We start from the raw sequence: 17,210 nt of genomic DNA, 5'->3' as shown, positions 1-17,210 counted from the left end.
CTGAGGGGTTTTTTTTGTTTTAAATATTTTTTTTTAATATTGGTTTTTGTGATAAGACACTTATCTGAGTAAGTGTTTTCCATTTTCAACACGGTGGAATCACATTTGTTGTCTTTTGTTTGAAGTATATAACTTTAATCAAATGTTATGTGGTGTAAATTTTCATAATTTTTTTTCTAAGGGCCACGATCCCTGAGTGTTTGAAATCCTGAGTTTGAAACTCAGGAAGGATTGATTTATTTTGAAATTGAAACTTAAGCTTTCTATTCACTTGCACATTTAGTAGACATAATAATAAGTATTTTGCTTACCTTTTGGATAGTAGTATTCCTAATGCTAATACAAAAGAGTGACAAATTCATTTCTCATTTGAAAAATATGTCTCCAATAAACACTTCAGGCCAGGAACATGATGCCAGCATATGATTCTGGCCATTTCTTTTTCTCTGATATCTCTGGTTCCTTGTGGTTGCATTTAAGGGCTTCCTACTGGTTTCAGGCAGTTATAAATATTTTCTACTATTTTTGTGGCATGGGCATGAATAAGTTCTCTCTTTGCATATTTACTGGGGTTTTTTACTTTTCTTCATCCTTCTGAAAGTATGTCCTTGTGCTTCCAAAATTGGCATATACAAGAGAAAATCTCAGTCCTGGCCCTTGCTCTAGGTTGTGAGTCTGTACTGAGGTTTGGGCTGGTTCAAACTTGTGTTTTTATACAGGATATTAAAAGTTAATGACAACTGTTTGTTACTTCTTGCCAATCATTGGCAGGAAGAAAAAGACCAAGCAACTCACTCTTCCTGAGCATAAGCTTATTCTGCAATTACTTTTTTGTTTCCAGCTATCATATCATTATCTGTGTCTCCTGACATCTGGAAAAATCTACTCCAAACTTATCAGCCGAACCTATTAATTTTTGATCCAGCAAATTAATACCTATTTAGAGTGGGTGAAAGCCACTCAGCAAACTGATGATCAGCCTGATGTTTCTCCTTATTATGGATATTTGGTATTATGTTATAGTAAGTAGCATGTCATAAGCTACCTGAAAAAAGAGGTCGGGTAAGAAAGAAACTGGATAAATGTCTTTTCAACAGGCAGCAGCTCTGAAAGGCAGCACTAGCAAATCTTAATATTAAAGAAAGAGTTCATGGCACTTTCATGCTCATACAGGATGAGACTTCCAACAGAACTGTGCCTATTTCCTCACAGAATTTGAAGCAAACCTGCAGGGATAAAAGCACCTGTGAAATATGTCTTGGCACTCATTTTGTTGCTAATCATCAACACCAGCACTCTCATCCAGCACTCTCATCTCTCATGTTAGGAAAGGAAAGAAGACAAGAGAAGTCCATTCTGTAGTGCAGAATAGAGCTGGCATTGATGTTTCATCTCCTGACCCTTATGGCTGAACTTCAGCTTGTGGTTGTTCATTAAGGCAAGCCAATGTTGATATCTAACTCTAAATTAATCTCCAAGTTCTGCTTGTGTCAGGTCCATTCTGTCCTCAAGCAATGTTTCTGACAGCTCTGCAGGTGTTTGAAGAGTTTTATTCTGTCTGGTAGGAAATGTGCTTTCAGATGGTTTCTTACAGGCTCTGCATAAGTTTTCATGACCTGCCACATCAGAGCATTTAATTACCAAGGACATCCTGGTGAACTGTACTTTACTAGTGCAATGCACTCATCTGCCCAGTAAACAGAAAGCAGCATCTTCTACTTCCTTCAGAAATTTGCCAGTATCCAAAATGTGCCAGATGGCATTTTGAATGTTTTGAAACAGTTTGTCTTTAGCATTATGCTTGGCTTAATCTACTAGGTTAGATGCAGATTTTGTAGGCCAGTGTAACAAACTTTCAGTCTCTGTACTTTCAATGTCTTCTTAATACAGTAAGCACTGCTTTAAAATAGTGTGTTGAAGTACTGACTACAGAGAACAGGGTTACATTCTACTTACACTCCTTTACAGACATTTTCAAGAATATATGTGCAGCCTTTGCAGAGGCATGTGTATATGTTTTCTGTATGGAATTCTTCAGTACCATCATCCAGATGCAATACTCCTTTCTAGTCAGTCCTAGGATCTACACAGGCACAAAATCAGAGCAGGAAGGAAGTGTGGTTGCCTAATTTAGAATAATTGTGATTATGAGAGAGATTTCAATTTAGTGTGGATTCTGTTGCCTGTGCTCAAACTCCATTTTTCAAAATCAACAGCTATTTATTAAGAGTGAAATGAAGCAGGTTTTGCTTTTTATGTATGCAGAGAACAGTGAAAAGTCATGTATGGAATGTCAGCAGGCCTTCCTTCCAAGAGACTGATCCAGAAGGGAAATAGCTGGATTTCTGCTTTCCTACAGTGTGTCTGCAACATTTACATAGTCTGAAAGATTTGGAGTTGCCACAGAATAAGAAAACAGCTATTGATATCTTTCTTTCAATGTTGAGGGAAGATTTTACTGGAAAGGTATTTCTGAACTATAATGTGGAAGAGGACTGTGTTAGAAACACAGTGTAAAATTCAGTCTGTTTTTTTTTCTCTCTATTTTATTTCAAACAGCTACATTTTATCAAAATTTTGTGTGTAATGGATTTCATGTGCACAGGCCCTAATTAAAATATCTAAAAAAAACCCCAGTTTAGCACTCTGGACAAAACTTTAATAGGAAAGTGTTACACAGATATAAAAAAGGAAGAACATTTTTCTCAAGGGAAAAAAATGGAAAAAAATTTGATCACAAGGTTTAGCTCCTGAAATCACTCTTGCATGAGTGATGTGGTTTGAAGAATCTTGCATTTGTGTGGCCCATATGTCTCATATTCTGTAGAAATGAAGGGAAGGATGTTTGGTTTCGAAGACTGGCCATTTCAAAATCCACATTTAGAATTGGAGAGGTTGTTTTAGTCACAGGGTTAGGCTCCTAAGACAGGCGTCTGTTCTCAGACTACTGCTAGCTGGGATGTTTTCTGAATGGAAGAAAAAAATCTAGAAGGTCTTCAGTACTACACCTGTGAAGGCGCTTCTTACAAATGAAGAAAAAATGTTTCCATAGCTTCTCCTTAGTTTCAGTCTGTGCTCTTCAGAGCCTAGAAGTCCTCCACACTTTACTCTTGTAGATTTGTGGCATACCAGATGCTATATTACATTTTAAAATCAGGCTGTAAATAGTAGGTTTTTTTCTAGATGTTATTGTCTGTGAACCTCAAACCCATATGTGAAGTACTTTATCTTTTAAAATTTGAACTACTTTTCTTCCAACTCAAATGGAAAAATGAAAATCAGATCACTTTCTTCAGCAGTCTATTGCATGCAGATGAAAGAGGTTGTTCTTGCAAGGATAGTCATGTAGGCTGTTAAGCCAAAGATCAGGTAAAAAAAGAGAGGACTCTAGCTGAACCTCGTGACTTCACTATCTTTCCCTCCACTTCCGCTTCCCCTTAAAATGTTATTTTTATTTGTTTCTCTTTGTTCATAACATGTTTGGACTGGAGAATGACCTGCAACCTGATGTCATGCTGGCTGTAAAAAGACTACACCAACCTACTGATGAATTTTATTTAGTAGAAAATTCACTAGTTCAACTGTCTAAGTTATATACGTAAGGTAAAAAAAAAGACTGGACTCATCACAGGTGTTTAGAGTTACTATGCCATTCACAATGCTTTCAGCTGTCAGAACCTGTAATATATGACTTATTTCTTTAGTTATTTATCCAAAACTTAATTAGTGTGTTTCCATTTTAGGCCCAAAAAGGAGAGCACAGGAGAATTTAGTGAGTCTGGAGCTTCTGTTGTCAAGTATGGTCTTAAAGCAGAAAAAATCTTCATGCAGGTTCACTATTTGAAGGTGAGTGTTGTCAGCTGATTTTTATTGAAATTGCTTTATGAATATCATAAAGAATTCTGTCTTCTAGACATCAGAAAATTCATAGCTTCTGCCTTAATTTTTTGCAGGGTTATTTTCTTTTACGGTCTCTGGCAAAGACCATAGGAGAGGTCTCATACCTTGCATCTTTACGGAAATTTGTTGTTAAGTTCCACGGGCAGCTTGTCCTTTCTCAGGTATTGTGCTTGGGCTTGTTCCTCACCTTTTGGAAAAACAAACTACCCAAACTTTTGGATTGGCTACCTAAATCATCATTTCTGGTTGTGGTGTAAAGGGAGAGACAATTGTAATTTGTCAATATAGGTAAAATTCTTACCTGCTAGAGTGAAGAACATTTTTTTCACAGTGGCACTTGAATCAGACCTGCTAATATCCGATAATACAAACAGTGAGTGATTTTTCTTTTTAAAATGGTACTTCAAAAGGTCAATGTTCATAGGTACTGATGTTCTCAAAGATAGGGTCGTTTACCATGCTGGAATTGTCTCCTGTAATCTCTTAGTTTGTGGTTTTTGGTTGTGATCGGTCAGTCTTTTCCCTGATTCCTCACTGTTTCTGAAAGAGAAGAAATTGTACTTCTGAATTTATTTTCTTCCTCTCTGCATGCTGTTTCATTCAGTGCTTCTAATTTCACCATCTTTCTTAGAAGGACAAAGCCAACTAGTAGAAATTGACCTTCCACTAGGGGTTTCTGTAAAAGTCACGTAACTACTGGCACTAGTTTTGATTTAGGGAATTACATAGCTCTCTGAGCCCAGAATTCTAGGAATCCTGTCACTGGATGAATCCAGCTTGTGCAAATAGCACTGCAGCTTCTTGCTTCCATAGTGCTGTGAAAACAACCATTCATGGGGGTGTCTGTGAACCAGGTCACTGAAGTCATCGTGGTAAAAAACAAGCCTGGAACAAAACCCACGACACAACAAATATTTAGCATTGCTAGAAGAGCAGTGTGATGACAGTGCGGTGCAAGGGAAGAGAGAGGAGAAGGGGTATGAGTGACTTCCTGAAATGACCTTCTTTGCTAAAGTCTTTCTTATGGTTGAAATCTTTGAGGGTATTCAGGACGTCAATTGATGTCTCCTTGAAACACAGAGTAAGGGCCTCTGATTTTGTGTAACGGGAGTCTAACACTTGCTGTTTCATCCAGACACAGTGATTCTTCGCTTGCATGCTTGCTGTTTTGAATCTCACTCTTATGGGGTGAGATGTATGCCCAGGTATCTTACAAATAGCTTACAGACCCGTGATTTCTTTTATATGTCAAGTCACCCAGAAGTTAGGAGCAGTAGCTCTTAACACAGCATTCCTGCCCCGTGGAGGAGTGTTTGGAGTGTTTAGGGAGTAAACACTGCTGCAGCTGTTTCCTGTGCCATATTATTGAGACCATGAGCAGTTACATTTGGCATACTATGGAAAATGCCAGTGACTATATGAGCCTTGTCTACATTAGCGTGTCCAAAATCATAAAAATGATGCTTCACTATTACACAGCTGGAAGAATTTTGAAAATTACAGAAGTCATGAGACTGCTAACAAGAAGAAGAAGCCCAGTGTTTTAAGCTGGTGGTAAGAAAAGTGCTCAGATTTTGGTAAGAAAATGTTAGCTTGTTGCTCCTGGCTGATGTGGGGTGAGTTGTGTCAGTAGACATTTGAAAGCTGCAAAATGTTCAGCACATTGTACTACTAGTCATGGTAGCTAGCTAGCACATACACTAGAGACTTCTCCCTTTGTCTAGCTATGAAATATCAGTTTGTAGCTTACCTACTCCAGTCTCCTAAGATGAAATACTCCAGCCAGAAACACTGATTTTGGTTATTGGATAAAAAACTGCTCGGGGTTTCGTTTTTGGATTATTGAAGCAAAAGTTAAACTTTTTTTTCCTAGGCTACTTTTTATTTGGATATGTGCAATATGTCCTTAACTATGTGCTTAATGTAGGTAAAGAAAGAAAAAAAAGGTACTGTCCTTCATTTGGAAATACCACTTGATATGGTGGCGAAAGAGCGTTGTGCATTAAAACTTCTATGGTTTGCTTTTGTGCTTTACCTTGTTTTACATCAGCCTAAATCCAGCTCTTACTGAAGTTATTGGGAAGAGAATTTTAACATCATACTAGTTTTTGGTCACTGAAAAATGCAGATGGGATAGGGCTATATCCAATTTAAAAGTATTTTCTGCCTTTGTAAGAAATCCTTAAGATTATGTTTATGTTGGGGTCTGGTATAGGTGGATAAGGAGTCACAGCAGGAGTTGTAAATGCAGAAGCAATGAAGTCAAGTTAGTACAAAGTTTCTTATTCAAGATCCTTCTTGAACAAATATGCTGTCAGTGTTTAAATGAATAAAAGATTTAAAATAAATAGAGGTACAAATAGTAAGTTTAAATATTATAGTGCTGTACTTTCACCTTGTCCAAAATAACTGTAAAAGTTCCCAGGTTTAGGAATTGTGGGAATGAGGGAAAGTAAAACAGTGAAAAATTGCGCATGTTATGAATACTAGTCTTGTTTTCAGCAGTGTTTGTAGTAATTTTCCTAGATGGGAGCTGCAGGTGCAAGGAAATTACTTCAGATGTGAACATTAATCAGTTTGCTTTTTTCTTTCATTTTGATTGCATGCTCAGTATGTTTTTAATGGTAGCTTTATTTTAGTTGAGTTAGCAACAGATGAGTAAAGCAAATCTGGAATCTTTGAGAAGGATTTTTAAAAAATATTTTGTTTTTCTTTTTATGAGAAAATTCACTTACTAATTGCTTTGAGTGAACTTTTAAAATAATGACTGGAGTGGTTTTGATTATAAATAAAAAGAAGGAAGTGCAAGTTGCTGGTACTCCTAACAGAATTAAAGCCATTGTTCTGTTTCATCTTGAAATAAGAATATCTTGGAAATGGAATTGTTTGCAGACTTTAATTTTCATGTGGTTCTGTCTGTTATAATGGGCAAAAAAAAGGCTTTTGACTAAAGCTAGTCAGTGGTTCCATCACCGGAGCTTACGCTGTTAAGATGTCTGGCTAATGATTAGTTAATTGGTAATTTGTTTTCCTACTCTGTTTTGGAGCATCAAAATAGGAGCAGTTAAAATAAGATATAATAGAGTAATCCTAATTTTAAGAAACTGTGTAGAATGATGGTTACTTCTTTATTCTTAGCAGATATTTGGAAAAATTGAAGGCAGCTTTAATCACAAAGGAGATGCTTAATTTCATAGTGTAGTATACAGATTATAAAACCATCCTAGTACCAGTGGTATCTTTAAGTGCACTGTGTGATTATGAAAAGCTGATGGACTCTAACCAGGGAATCTGGCTATGTTAATGTATACACAGTGCAAATAGTGTGAAGGATGACCACTTCAGGTTTACTATTCACATACTTTTGAAATAACTATAATTATGATCTTTACACATTTTTTATTTGCACCAAAGTGTTCTTTGTATCTCCAGCAAAACTTCCACAAGTGGAAGACAGTAGTTCTCTGTTTATATGCAGAATAGTGTAATATTTACATACAGCAAAACTACAAGTAGTTGTATAAAATAAGGGGATTTCACACTTTATCATCATGTCTGCAATATACTGTGGTTGGGACAAAATGACTCCTGTCACAGTTAATGGTGGCATTCTTGCCACAGCAACACTGAGCCCAGCACTGCGCGATTTACTCTTTGTCATAAGCCAATTCTGCAGCCATTGCAAGACAGCCTGAATCTCACTTATAATCTAAAGAAGGAAGGTTTAACTGTGTTACCAGTAGTTTCAATTGTACAATCAATCTTAGTTTGATTCCCTAACAATGCCATACTCAGACAGAGGAACAGCATCTTTTGTTGACTGTTATGCCAAAGTCCATAAACAGAAGATTTCTGCCTTTTACGAAACATTCTTCAAGACCTTAGGGAGCAACAATTTGCAATCAGAAGTCAGCCTATACTCGTATACTGAAGTGAGGACTGTTTATTAGCCTATGAAACTTGTCTCCACAAAGATTCGTTTTAATAAAGCAGATGCATTGGTTTTATGAAGCAGCATATAAATGAATAATTCATATTAATAAATCCTATTATTATGAGATTGTTCAAAGGAGTGTATTCTGTCAAAGTGATTTTCATTGAAATTAGGTTGTGTAGCATATAGGGTGCCAGAGAACCTTTTAGTAATGTCAGATGTAACTTCCTTAAGAGGGCTTATCATACTGGTATAAGTGAGGATAATAGTAATGCTCTTCCATTGGCATTGCATCATCTTTGTAAAACCATGAAAGAAATTCCAGCTACCTTTTATTTGAAGAATTTACTCCTTAGGTGATGTGGTTATCAGCAATATTGTGAATTTTGTCATGGGATGAAGAGTAAGTGTGATCTAATCAGGCATGTGCACTGAGGAAGAAAAAGCTTTATGTAGTTGTGTAATTAACGACAACATGATAACATAAGCATAGTGAAGAAAGCGTAAACACCCTTAATTTTGGTGTTTCTTAACTTTTGTATGTGAGTCTGCAGCCTTTAATAGTTTTAAATATAGTTTATGTGTGTATATTATGGATAAAATAAAAGTAGGAACGTGGGATTGTGTTAAAATAGCAGATTTTCAAGCCCATTTTCTTTTGATATTGACACTTCTTGCTTCAGTGGGTTGGAAAACTGACAATATAATGTATATTGTATAAATAACAATACGTTTGTTATTTATACAATATACATTATATTGTCAGTATATCACCATAATGGATATATAGACTTCTTTCTTATCATTCTGTTATCTGTAGTCTTTAATCTCTCACCAGCAGTGCAGACACAGGGTTATGGCTTCATAAACATACTAACTGTGCTGCTCTGTTAATTTTCCAGGATTTTCTTAGCATGCTGTTGGAAGACATTCCTAAACAAAAAGAGTAAGTAAGAACTGGGCTTAAAAAGCCAAAGAAATACGTAGAAATAAGATTTTAATATGTGCTAGCCAGAAATAGTGATAGTGCTAGCCTGAAAATTCCCATTACATATATACACAAAAAATTATGAGACTTACTGTGGTTTTGCTATACCATGCTCTCCCCGAGCAGTGCCTTTGACTTCCACGTTAGGTCAGAGGTGATGTCCTGTGTTCACTATGCAACCTAAAGTGCCAGGCATAGCTGCCTGCTCAAATTAACCTGTGATCCTGCTGCCAGCTACTTTTGGCACATGGCACCCTAAAGCAAGGATGCCAGAACTTTGCTGTGAATCTGGGATACCAGAAAAGATGGATTTTTTCAAGAAGTAGTCTGGTACCATCCCCTCCCTGTCATATATTGTACTGCATGAGGAAAGATGGAAAACATGAATGGAAATTGAGCATTAATTGTCTGCCAAGTCCTTCAAAATCCTTCTCTGTGTGACTGTGACTGGTTGAAGATGGTAGTCTTTAGCAGCACTTTGAATCTGTCCCTGCTTATATGTTGGTTTGTTCTGTGTTGTTACAGAATGTGCTACAAATACAGATTCTTTCATAGTGGATCTTTACATGTTATAGTTTTTAAAAATAAAGTATTCACTTAAAAAATATAATTTTGAAAGCCAGGATTCCAAAAGTGCTCATAACTCTGTGTGAGTGGTTTGGAGAAAAAAAAGGTGATATTCATAGAGGTCAAATGTATTGAGATTTTTAGTGAAACACTTCTATTCCTGATGGTTGAGGAACAGAGAAGCTAGTTTTCATTGAGAAAATGTGTTTTGTGGCATCTTAAGTTTAGTTTGGGTGCTGTTACATTCTCCATCAATGTAGTGGATAATACTCTCTCTATATAATTCAATATAGTTTCTAGCCGAAATATAATTAGGTATATTATATGGAATAGATGTGAAAGTGATTTTTTAAATGGTATGATTATACACTGGTTTGTTAAGTTACTTCTTGTTTTCCTTCCTTTTTTTTTTTTCACTTGGGTTTTTCTGAACTCCAAACCCAGTGCAAAATGTTGTTGCATAAGCATCCATTTTTCTGCCTGAAAACATACTTAAACTTCCAGTGAGACTAATGCAAAAGAAGTATGGCTCCATTTGTGATGCATCACATTCCAGAATGTGTGAAAGAAATTTCAGATGTATGGTAATTCATTTTACAGTCAGATATATAGCATATCTGAACTATCTATTGCCAAAACGACTTAGCAGATATCAACAGTGATGCAAGGAATAATAGAGTGTCTTGATATACAGAAGGCCTTTATTTCTTATCTGCTGGGAAGATGGTTTTTTAGTTCTTGAGTGCATTCTGTGGCTATACAGAAATATTCACCTGAGGTAAAAGACAAGGGAGGAAAGATAGAAATTAAATATTTTTAGAGATTGTCTGCTGATGTGCTTCTTTGCACAAAGTTTGATGTAGGAATGAAGTGCATTTCAGTGTTAGAGCAAAAATTCTGTATAGCACACAAAGCCTGCCAGGCTTGTACAATTCTGCCAAGTAAAATTTAAATGTTTAAACTACATGCTTCAAACTTGACAAATATTAAGCACTGTAATACACTGAAGTTTGTAATGGAAGCTGGTTTAATCATTAAAAAAAAAAAAAAGAAGTAGTAAAGAGGCATTTGTAGTAGGTAATCAAATCAAACCAAATCCTGCACTCAGCTGTGACAACAGGGGCAAATTATGTAGCTAGTAATAGAATTTGGCTTATGGCAGACTTCTGTAATGAGAACAGGATGAATATTGGCAGAAAATGATCATGAAACAGTGTGGAAATTTCTGTGGTTATTACACTGTGGTAATGTAGCTTTCTACTATTGGATACAGAGACTGGATCTAGAAGATCCTCACCTTCAAGCACTTCATTCCTTTAGTTTTTATTCAGAGGTTATTTTTTAGAACATTGCTAGTGATTAGTAGCTCCAAGATCCAGATTCTTAACTTTTTACTGATTTTTGCTGCCTTTTGTAGTCGGAGGAGGAGAGTTTTATGCCTACTTTATAGGGCTACTTCACTTCCTGCTCTGACTCAATTATAATGGCATGTAAGCTGTGGGAATCCATGCTGTGAGGCAGGATCCTTCTCTTTCTGGACTGCAGATGAATACTGACAGCAGATAAACTGAGCAGTACCTTCTGGTTCTTTATAATTTCTTGCCTTTAAGAGAGATTATTTGTCTGTGTGAAGGACTAATGGAAAGAATGACAAATGAGTATTGATCATTATCTTTCTCGGTTTACAAAGTCTTTACAAAACTACATGCACTGGCTAGAGTCTCACATTATTTTGGCCTTTCTGTGGAAAATCTACAATACTTTCCACCTATAACTGAGGTGTTTTATGTACTCATATAAGTTGAAACTTCACTACATTGAACCAAACCAAACCAACAAAACACCAAGTTCCCCTCTTATGTGTCTATGTATCAGAGTGCATTAGATTTGATAAAACTCTAGTGGCTTTATTCTCCCCAAGGCTTACACCCATAATCTTTGCTGCAAGTTGATCCTTTCCACATCTGCCCGACATGTGAGCTGTGCAAAGAATCAGCGTTTACCCCTGCAACAGACGGTTTCACCAGTCTTAGATAAATCAGAGTTGCTGCCTGTGCAGCTACTTTATGACTGCAAAATTTTTTTGAGCAAGTCAGTTCTGCTCTTAGGGGTTTTCCGCTGGTATTTTTTATTTCATTTCGTTCAATAAAGTAAACAAATCTACTAATGAGCTATGGTTTTAATAATACATGATAGACAAAGGAAGGCTTGTGTTGGAGCTCTGCTATTTGTACTGTTAATAACCCAGGTTCACTAGCCACATTCCTTGTATGTCTTCACAAATTGTCAATTAAGTACTAAAATAATGCTGCAATTTCAAACTACTCAGCTATACAGGTGTATCTATTTCTTTCTTTCACATTTGCTTTCTTTGATTCACATGCACATTGTTGTGAATGTGATTTTGAATGAGAAAAACAGCTGGTGGGCACCTAAATACTGAAGCAAACCATTGTGAAAAATTATTCCCAGTGGTTTTGATTTCTCGATTTTTTTAATAAGCCAATATATATATGCTGGATAAAATCCAAAGAAAATTTATCTGCAGGAAGGTATGTCTAGTTGACAGAATCACTAATCAGTCGTGGTTTGATTTGCTCTAACTATGCCTTTGTATTCAGCTGGAATAGCTTACTTTGAAAATTACTGACATTTAAGAATGTATGATGAAGCAGATATGCTTGTTTAAGTATTTTCAGTTGGATATGACAGAGTTTTCTATCTTCCTTTATCCTAAAAAAAAAATTGCACACTTTCATGTTTTTTTCTCCTTGATTTAGGCATTAACTGAGTTTATGTTAAAGTTTGTAGAGTACCTTAGAGCCTCGTGCAGTGAAAACTTGATGTATAGCCATCTTTTATAATGCTAATTTTCAATTTATCACTAATGTTAGTATTTTACAGACTTCGTTTAAAGTGTTGAATTTGAACTGTGAGTGATGTTAGGAGATGATTCCTAGGCTTATTGGCTTATCATCTGAACAGCTAAACAAGGGGTGAGATCATGGATGTAACCATATTCTCATTTTACAGTAGGGAACTGTTGGACAAAGCAATTGAAGAACCTTGGTCTTGTAAGAGTTAGGGTGCTAATCAACTCAACCCAGATCCCACTGGCCAATACAGAACGTTAACCAGAAGGCCATTCAGGAATTCTCACAAACACCAGATTTAAGTCCTTACAGATGCTTAACTGCAGTGTAAGGAGGTGGTAAGTGCCCTTACTGAACTGCAAGCTCTACAAATACCAGGCTCTCTGTGCTGTCTCTAGGACACTTGTTTTGAGATGGCAGTCTATTTGTGATAAATTTTTGGGGGTTATTTCTAAGCCTGACATTTTAGTAGAAGCATTTCCAACATCTTCATAGTTCTTCAGTACTGACACTTAAGAGATTCAGAGTAGATCCTTGCAATAGTCTCCTCATTACTAATATAATTTTTAAAAAATAGTGAATGCCTGTTAACTGCTGAGACAAGTTGCTTTTTTTTTAATAGCTGCCAACAAGAGTATCCTAACTTGGAATTAAAAAGAGATGTGTGCAAATACAAAGAAAAAAGATTGCATATGGTCATATGACAGGTGTTTATCTGAAACTGTGGGTGCTCCAGGCAGAGAAAAAGCAGTGTTATTGGTTTTGCCCTTGAGAAAAATGACAAAGTTTTAGGAGGGGCTGAGAAGCTTTCTAGTGGTTTCTGCCTGTATTAGTGTGGTGTCGAAACAGTGAGATTCCCCTTGGTGTCATAAGCTCATTTCAAAGCCAGTTTTTGAAATTAAATAGAGGGTATGTTAAACAATGGCTCTACATAGCAAATGTAACATAGATTATTTTGCAGAGATTTTTTTCTCCAATATAGGTTTAGTTTCTGGGAATGGGGGAAAGAAGGATTGCCTTACATTGTGAGGCTGTGTTTCTTATCCCTTGGTAAGACAAATTAAATGTGCAACTAAGGGAATTTTCCCCAGCTCCGAGCTCTGCATCAGCATTAGGACACTCAGCTGTATTGGGTTTAATTCATGCAACAACAAATAACAAAAGTTTTTATCCTGCTTATGCTTCTTGAGACAGAATAAATGGTACAATCCAAGTGACCTACCTTTGCCTACATAAAATTTTGGTGTCCGTCTTTAAGCTAGTCCTGTATGCACCCTTTTTAGTAACCAGACAGAAATAAGAAATCAAGAGCATAATCTTATTCTGGAGAAATTAAATTGACTGACTGTTTGGAAATATTTCTCTTTATTCCATGTCAAGGGACTCAGCTAACTCACTTAAAACTACACACCAATTTTTCGAGCACAGTAATAAGGTGAAGATAATTATAGTCTGAGGGATATAGCAGTTAAATGTTCTAAATTTAGTAAGTTTGCACAAATAACAAGGAACAAGTCTGGATGTTTAGTAATTTATTTTAATGTAGAACACTACACAAGCATCACATATATGTTCAGTTTTCTGTAGAAAATTGATTTATATAGTGATCTAACAGACACAATGGTAATTTCCTTAAAATTCAGAATCCTGACTATGTAGAAATGCTCCTTTTTGACTGCTGTGATTATTTTAATCATATGATCAGAGAAAAAAATTTTATTGTGTGGCTTGCTTTCCTGATTCAGAGCTTGGAATAGCTGTTCTTTTCGTGAATACTTGTTGGTTGAGTTTACATTACACATGTGAAAGTAACTGCAAGCATTAGAATGAGTCTTGCCAAGGCATTACCATACACAGGGCCATACACATTTGTTCTGATTCTCAGAATATTTACATTCATTGAGGACTTACTCAACTTCCTTTTTTCAGTACTTGCATGTGTGATTTTTTTTTTAAATTAATTAATTAATTTTTATTTGGCTTCCCTTCAAGTTGGGAAGTCTTCAACCAGAGTTGAAGTAAATGCCACAGAAGCTGCCTACAAAAGTAAAAGTGCAGATATAATTTCTGAATTTGCAAATACTTATGCATGTGGTTATTTCAGTCCCACACAGCTTCATCATGACAAACTATTTCCTTTTGTTGGAGCTCCAGACGATTCCATAATTTCACTGTGAAAGTTATCAGGATATAAAGAAAGTGCAGAAAAGACAAAACTAAAGTATATTAGACACTTGGTAACTTTGAGAATTAATATCCATCAGTGCTTTTTAAAACCCCAAAGTTTAAGAAAGTTTGTATTCAATTTCATTTTAGTTAGTATTTTATCTTTGCAGTTAGGCTGCTTCTGTAATAAAATACTGGGTTCGAATGTTTCAGTATAAATTTACTTGATTTTTTTTCTGTAAAGGAAACAAAAACCCATTTAACAGGAAGTAGAACACCCGTTCATACTTTACATGTTTCATAAATGCAGTTTACCACCTAACAATTTCTCTGTCAATCTTTATAAGCACGGAATTTATGATTTGAGTTTTAAGTACACAAAATCCGATCTACATTTAATTGGCTCATAGGACCCCTGATGGTTTTATTAATTAAAAAAACCAAGAATGTTGTACCACTGCAGTACAACCAACACTTGGATTTAGGGTGTTTGCCTAGCTTCTAAAGGGTTATTTTTAATATGAAAAAAAAGGGGTTTTTTTGCATATCTTCTAATTTTTTTTTTTTTTTAAGGTCTGGGTTAACTGTAGAAAGTATCTTCCAGAACTGGCTGGACACTTCTGGAATACCAAAGGTAAATATAAAATACTACATCACAAAATACTACGTCTTTCTGGAGTCTCAATTTTCTCATGGTTTTTAAATCACTACCTGAACTCATAATGGGTATGATTTTAAATAAACAATTTTGATGATGGCTGCTTTCCACACCTTTGTATGGCTTTAGCTTTTACCAATTGTGGGGATTTTTTTCTACAATTGTCTCAACAAACCTGCCAAAGGGAAAATCTTACAAAATTTATCCTATGAATTAATACTGTAGTCTTACAAAAGTGTACTTTACAGTATAATGGTGGAATCTACTAAATGTAAGGAAAATTGTTCGCAGTTGTTGGAATATGAATTACTTGAAAGCATTAGTGACAATAGTAATTAAATGTTAAATTATTTGTACTTTGATAACTTGTGAATTGTGAGACTTGCTTGTGAATCTGCTGTGTAGATAACATTTATTATTGGCATTCCAGCATTGAGACTAGCATTGTTTTCTGCTTCTAATACTAAAAGGTTTTAATACTCATATTTTGAATTCTATGAACTGAAAATGCTTAGCTATGTCTGTGCTATGTGAAGTCTCTGATTATTCATTTTGGACCAAAACCCAGTTTTATACAAAGTAAGTTTTTAGCATGTGGGACTCAGTTTCTAACTGATTTCCCCTGAGCAGGCATGCCCTAGGTTGCTTGTGATTTATCCTGCCTAGTGCTTGAATTTGTTTCCACTTGCATTAGTATTTAAAAAAAACACCAACTTTTAAAAGTTAGAATGTTAAGTTCTGGTTTCCATATGTGAAAGTGCAGTTACTTAGGCAGCATGACTGAGTGAGCATGTTTGCAGGCAGAATTGACAAAATAACTGGAGAGCTCATTACAACAGACAGTGGTCAGAGAACCTGATCTGTACCCAGACACCGTGGCTGAGCTCTTCCCTTGACAGCTTGAGATGTGCATGTCCACTGATCCCTGTATGCTGTAGAAGGCTTCTGGGAAAGATTTACCCTGAGATCAAAATGTTTCAAGACTAATACTTGACTATGCTGTAAAATCAAGGCAGAGTTTGTTTTTTGGTGTGAGGTTATTGAAAATAAAATTAATTAGAAGGGAGGAAAGGAAGGGACAGGGAGTATCATCGTGCATTTTGATGCTCAGTCATTTCCTAGAAGAGGGCCTTGATTTTAGTTCTATTAAAAATACACCAAAGTTTTGGTTTTGGTAAACAAATTGCACACGTTGTCAAACAGCTGATTCAAGTATATGTGTGAGATTGATGTTGCATAGCTGTAGCTGTAAGAGGCTGAGCTGGCTCCTGAAATATAAGAGTTTTCTTGCATTTTATTTACACATATCTTTTTGAGGATGTGCTTTATTAGTGTTTGACAGTGAACTCTAAAATCACAAATAAGGAAGATAGGAACAGACTAAACAATTGGAAATGGTTTTGATTAATGTGAAAACTAAACTCCGTTTTCCTGAGTACCATAAGTTGCTCAGAATGAATAGTGAGTAGTTTCGTTATACCTTGCAGGTATCTGTTGCTTGTGTAAACAAAATATGTATCAAAGGTATTTCCACACACAGCAGGTTTGTAAGTTGTTTTAAATTTTCTTTAATGACTACAGAGATTTCCCTGCTAGTTTGGTGATTCTGTATTAAAAATGTCAACAGTAATTTTGCTAATTTAGTATTCTACTTCTGAGCATCAGCATACTGACCTCTTCTCTCTCTTTCTCTCTCTGTCTCTCTTTTCCCTCAATAATATTGTTGATCATAAAATTGTAAAGGGTTTGGGTTGGAAGGGACCTTAAAGATCATCTAATTCCCAGCTCGCTGCCATGGACAGGGAGACCTTCCACTAGACCAGGTTGCTCAGAGTCCCATCCAACCTGGCCTTGAGCACTTCCAGGGATGGAGTATACACAGCTTTGCTGGGAAACCTCTTCCAGTGCCTCACCACCCTCACAGTAAAGAACTTCCTCCTAATATCTGACCTAAACTTACTGTCTTTCAGTTTGAATCCATTCCCCCTTGTCCTGTAACTACCTGCTCTGTAAAAAGTCACTCTCCATTTTTCTCGTAGGCTCCTTCCAGGTACTGGAAGGCCGCAAATAGTCACCCTTTCTCTTTTCCAGGCTGAACAAATCAAATTCTCTCAGCCCTTCCTC

General features: G+C 36.1%; 1 protein-coding gene across 11 annotated transcripts in view; it reads left to right on the top strand.

Annotated features, from left to right (window-relative positions):
* Positions 1–17,210, top strand: part of AOPEP (aminopeptidase O (putative)) — a 191,070-nt gene that overhangs the window by 76,298 nt on the left and 97,562 nt on the right. For 4 of the 11 annotated variants that reach the window (XM_032096930.1, XM_032096932.1, XM_032096933.1 and 1 more), the window contains exons 8-11: positions 3,744–3,846; positions 3,954–4,061; positions 15,002–15,062; positions 16,574–16,629. In XM_032096930.1, the coding sequence (XP_031952821.1) occupies positions 3,744–3,846; positions 3,954–4,061; positions 15,002–15,062; positions 16,574–16,629 (328 nt within the window). Of the gene's footprint in view, positions 1–3,743; positions 3,847–3,953; positions 4,062–5,379; positions 5,757–8,736; positions 8,781–12,422; positions 12,572–15,001; positions 15,063–16,573; positions 16,630–17,210 lie in introns of those variants that run through there. The other 7 variants (XR_004237628.1, XM_032096938.1, XM_032096937.1 and 4 more) reach the window with 6 other exon arrangements.

This window comes from Corvus moneduloides, chromosome Z, assembly GCF_009650955.1.
Source record: "Corvus moneduloides isolate bCorMon1 chromosome Z, bCorMon1.pri, whole genome shotgun sequence".
NCBI lineage: Eukaryota > Metazoa > Chordata > Aves > Passeriformes > Corvidae > Corvus > Corvus moneduloides.
Note: the sequence above shows the minus strand (reverse complement) of the source record. Positions and strands in the feature narration are given on the sequence as shown.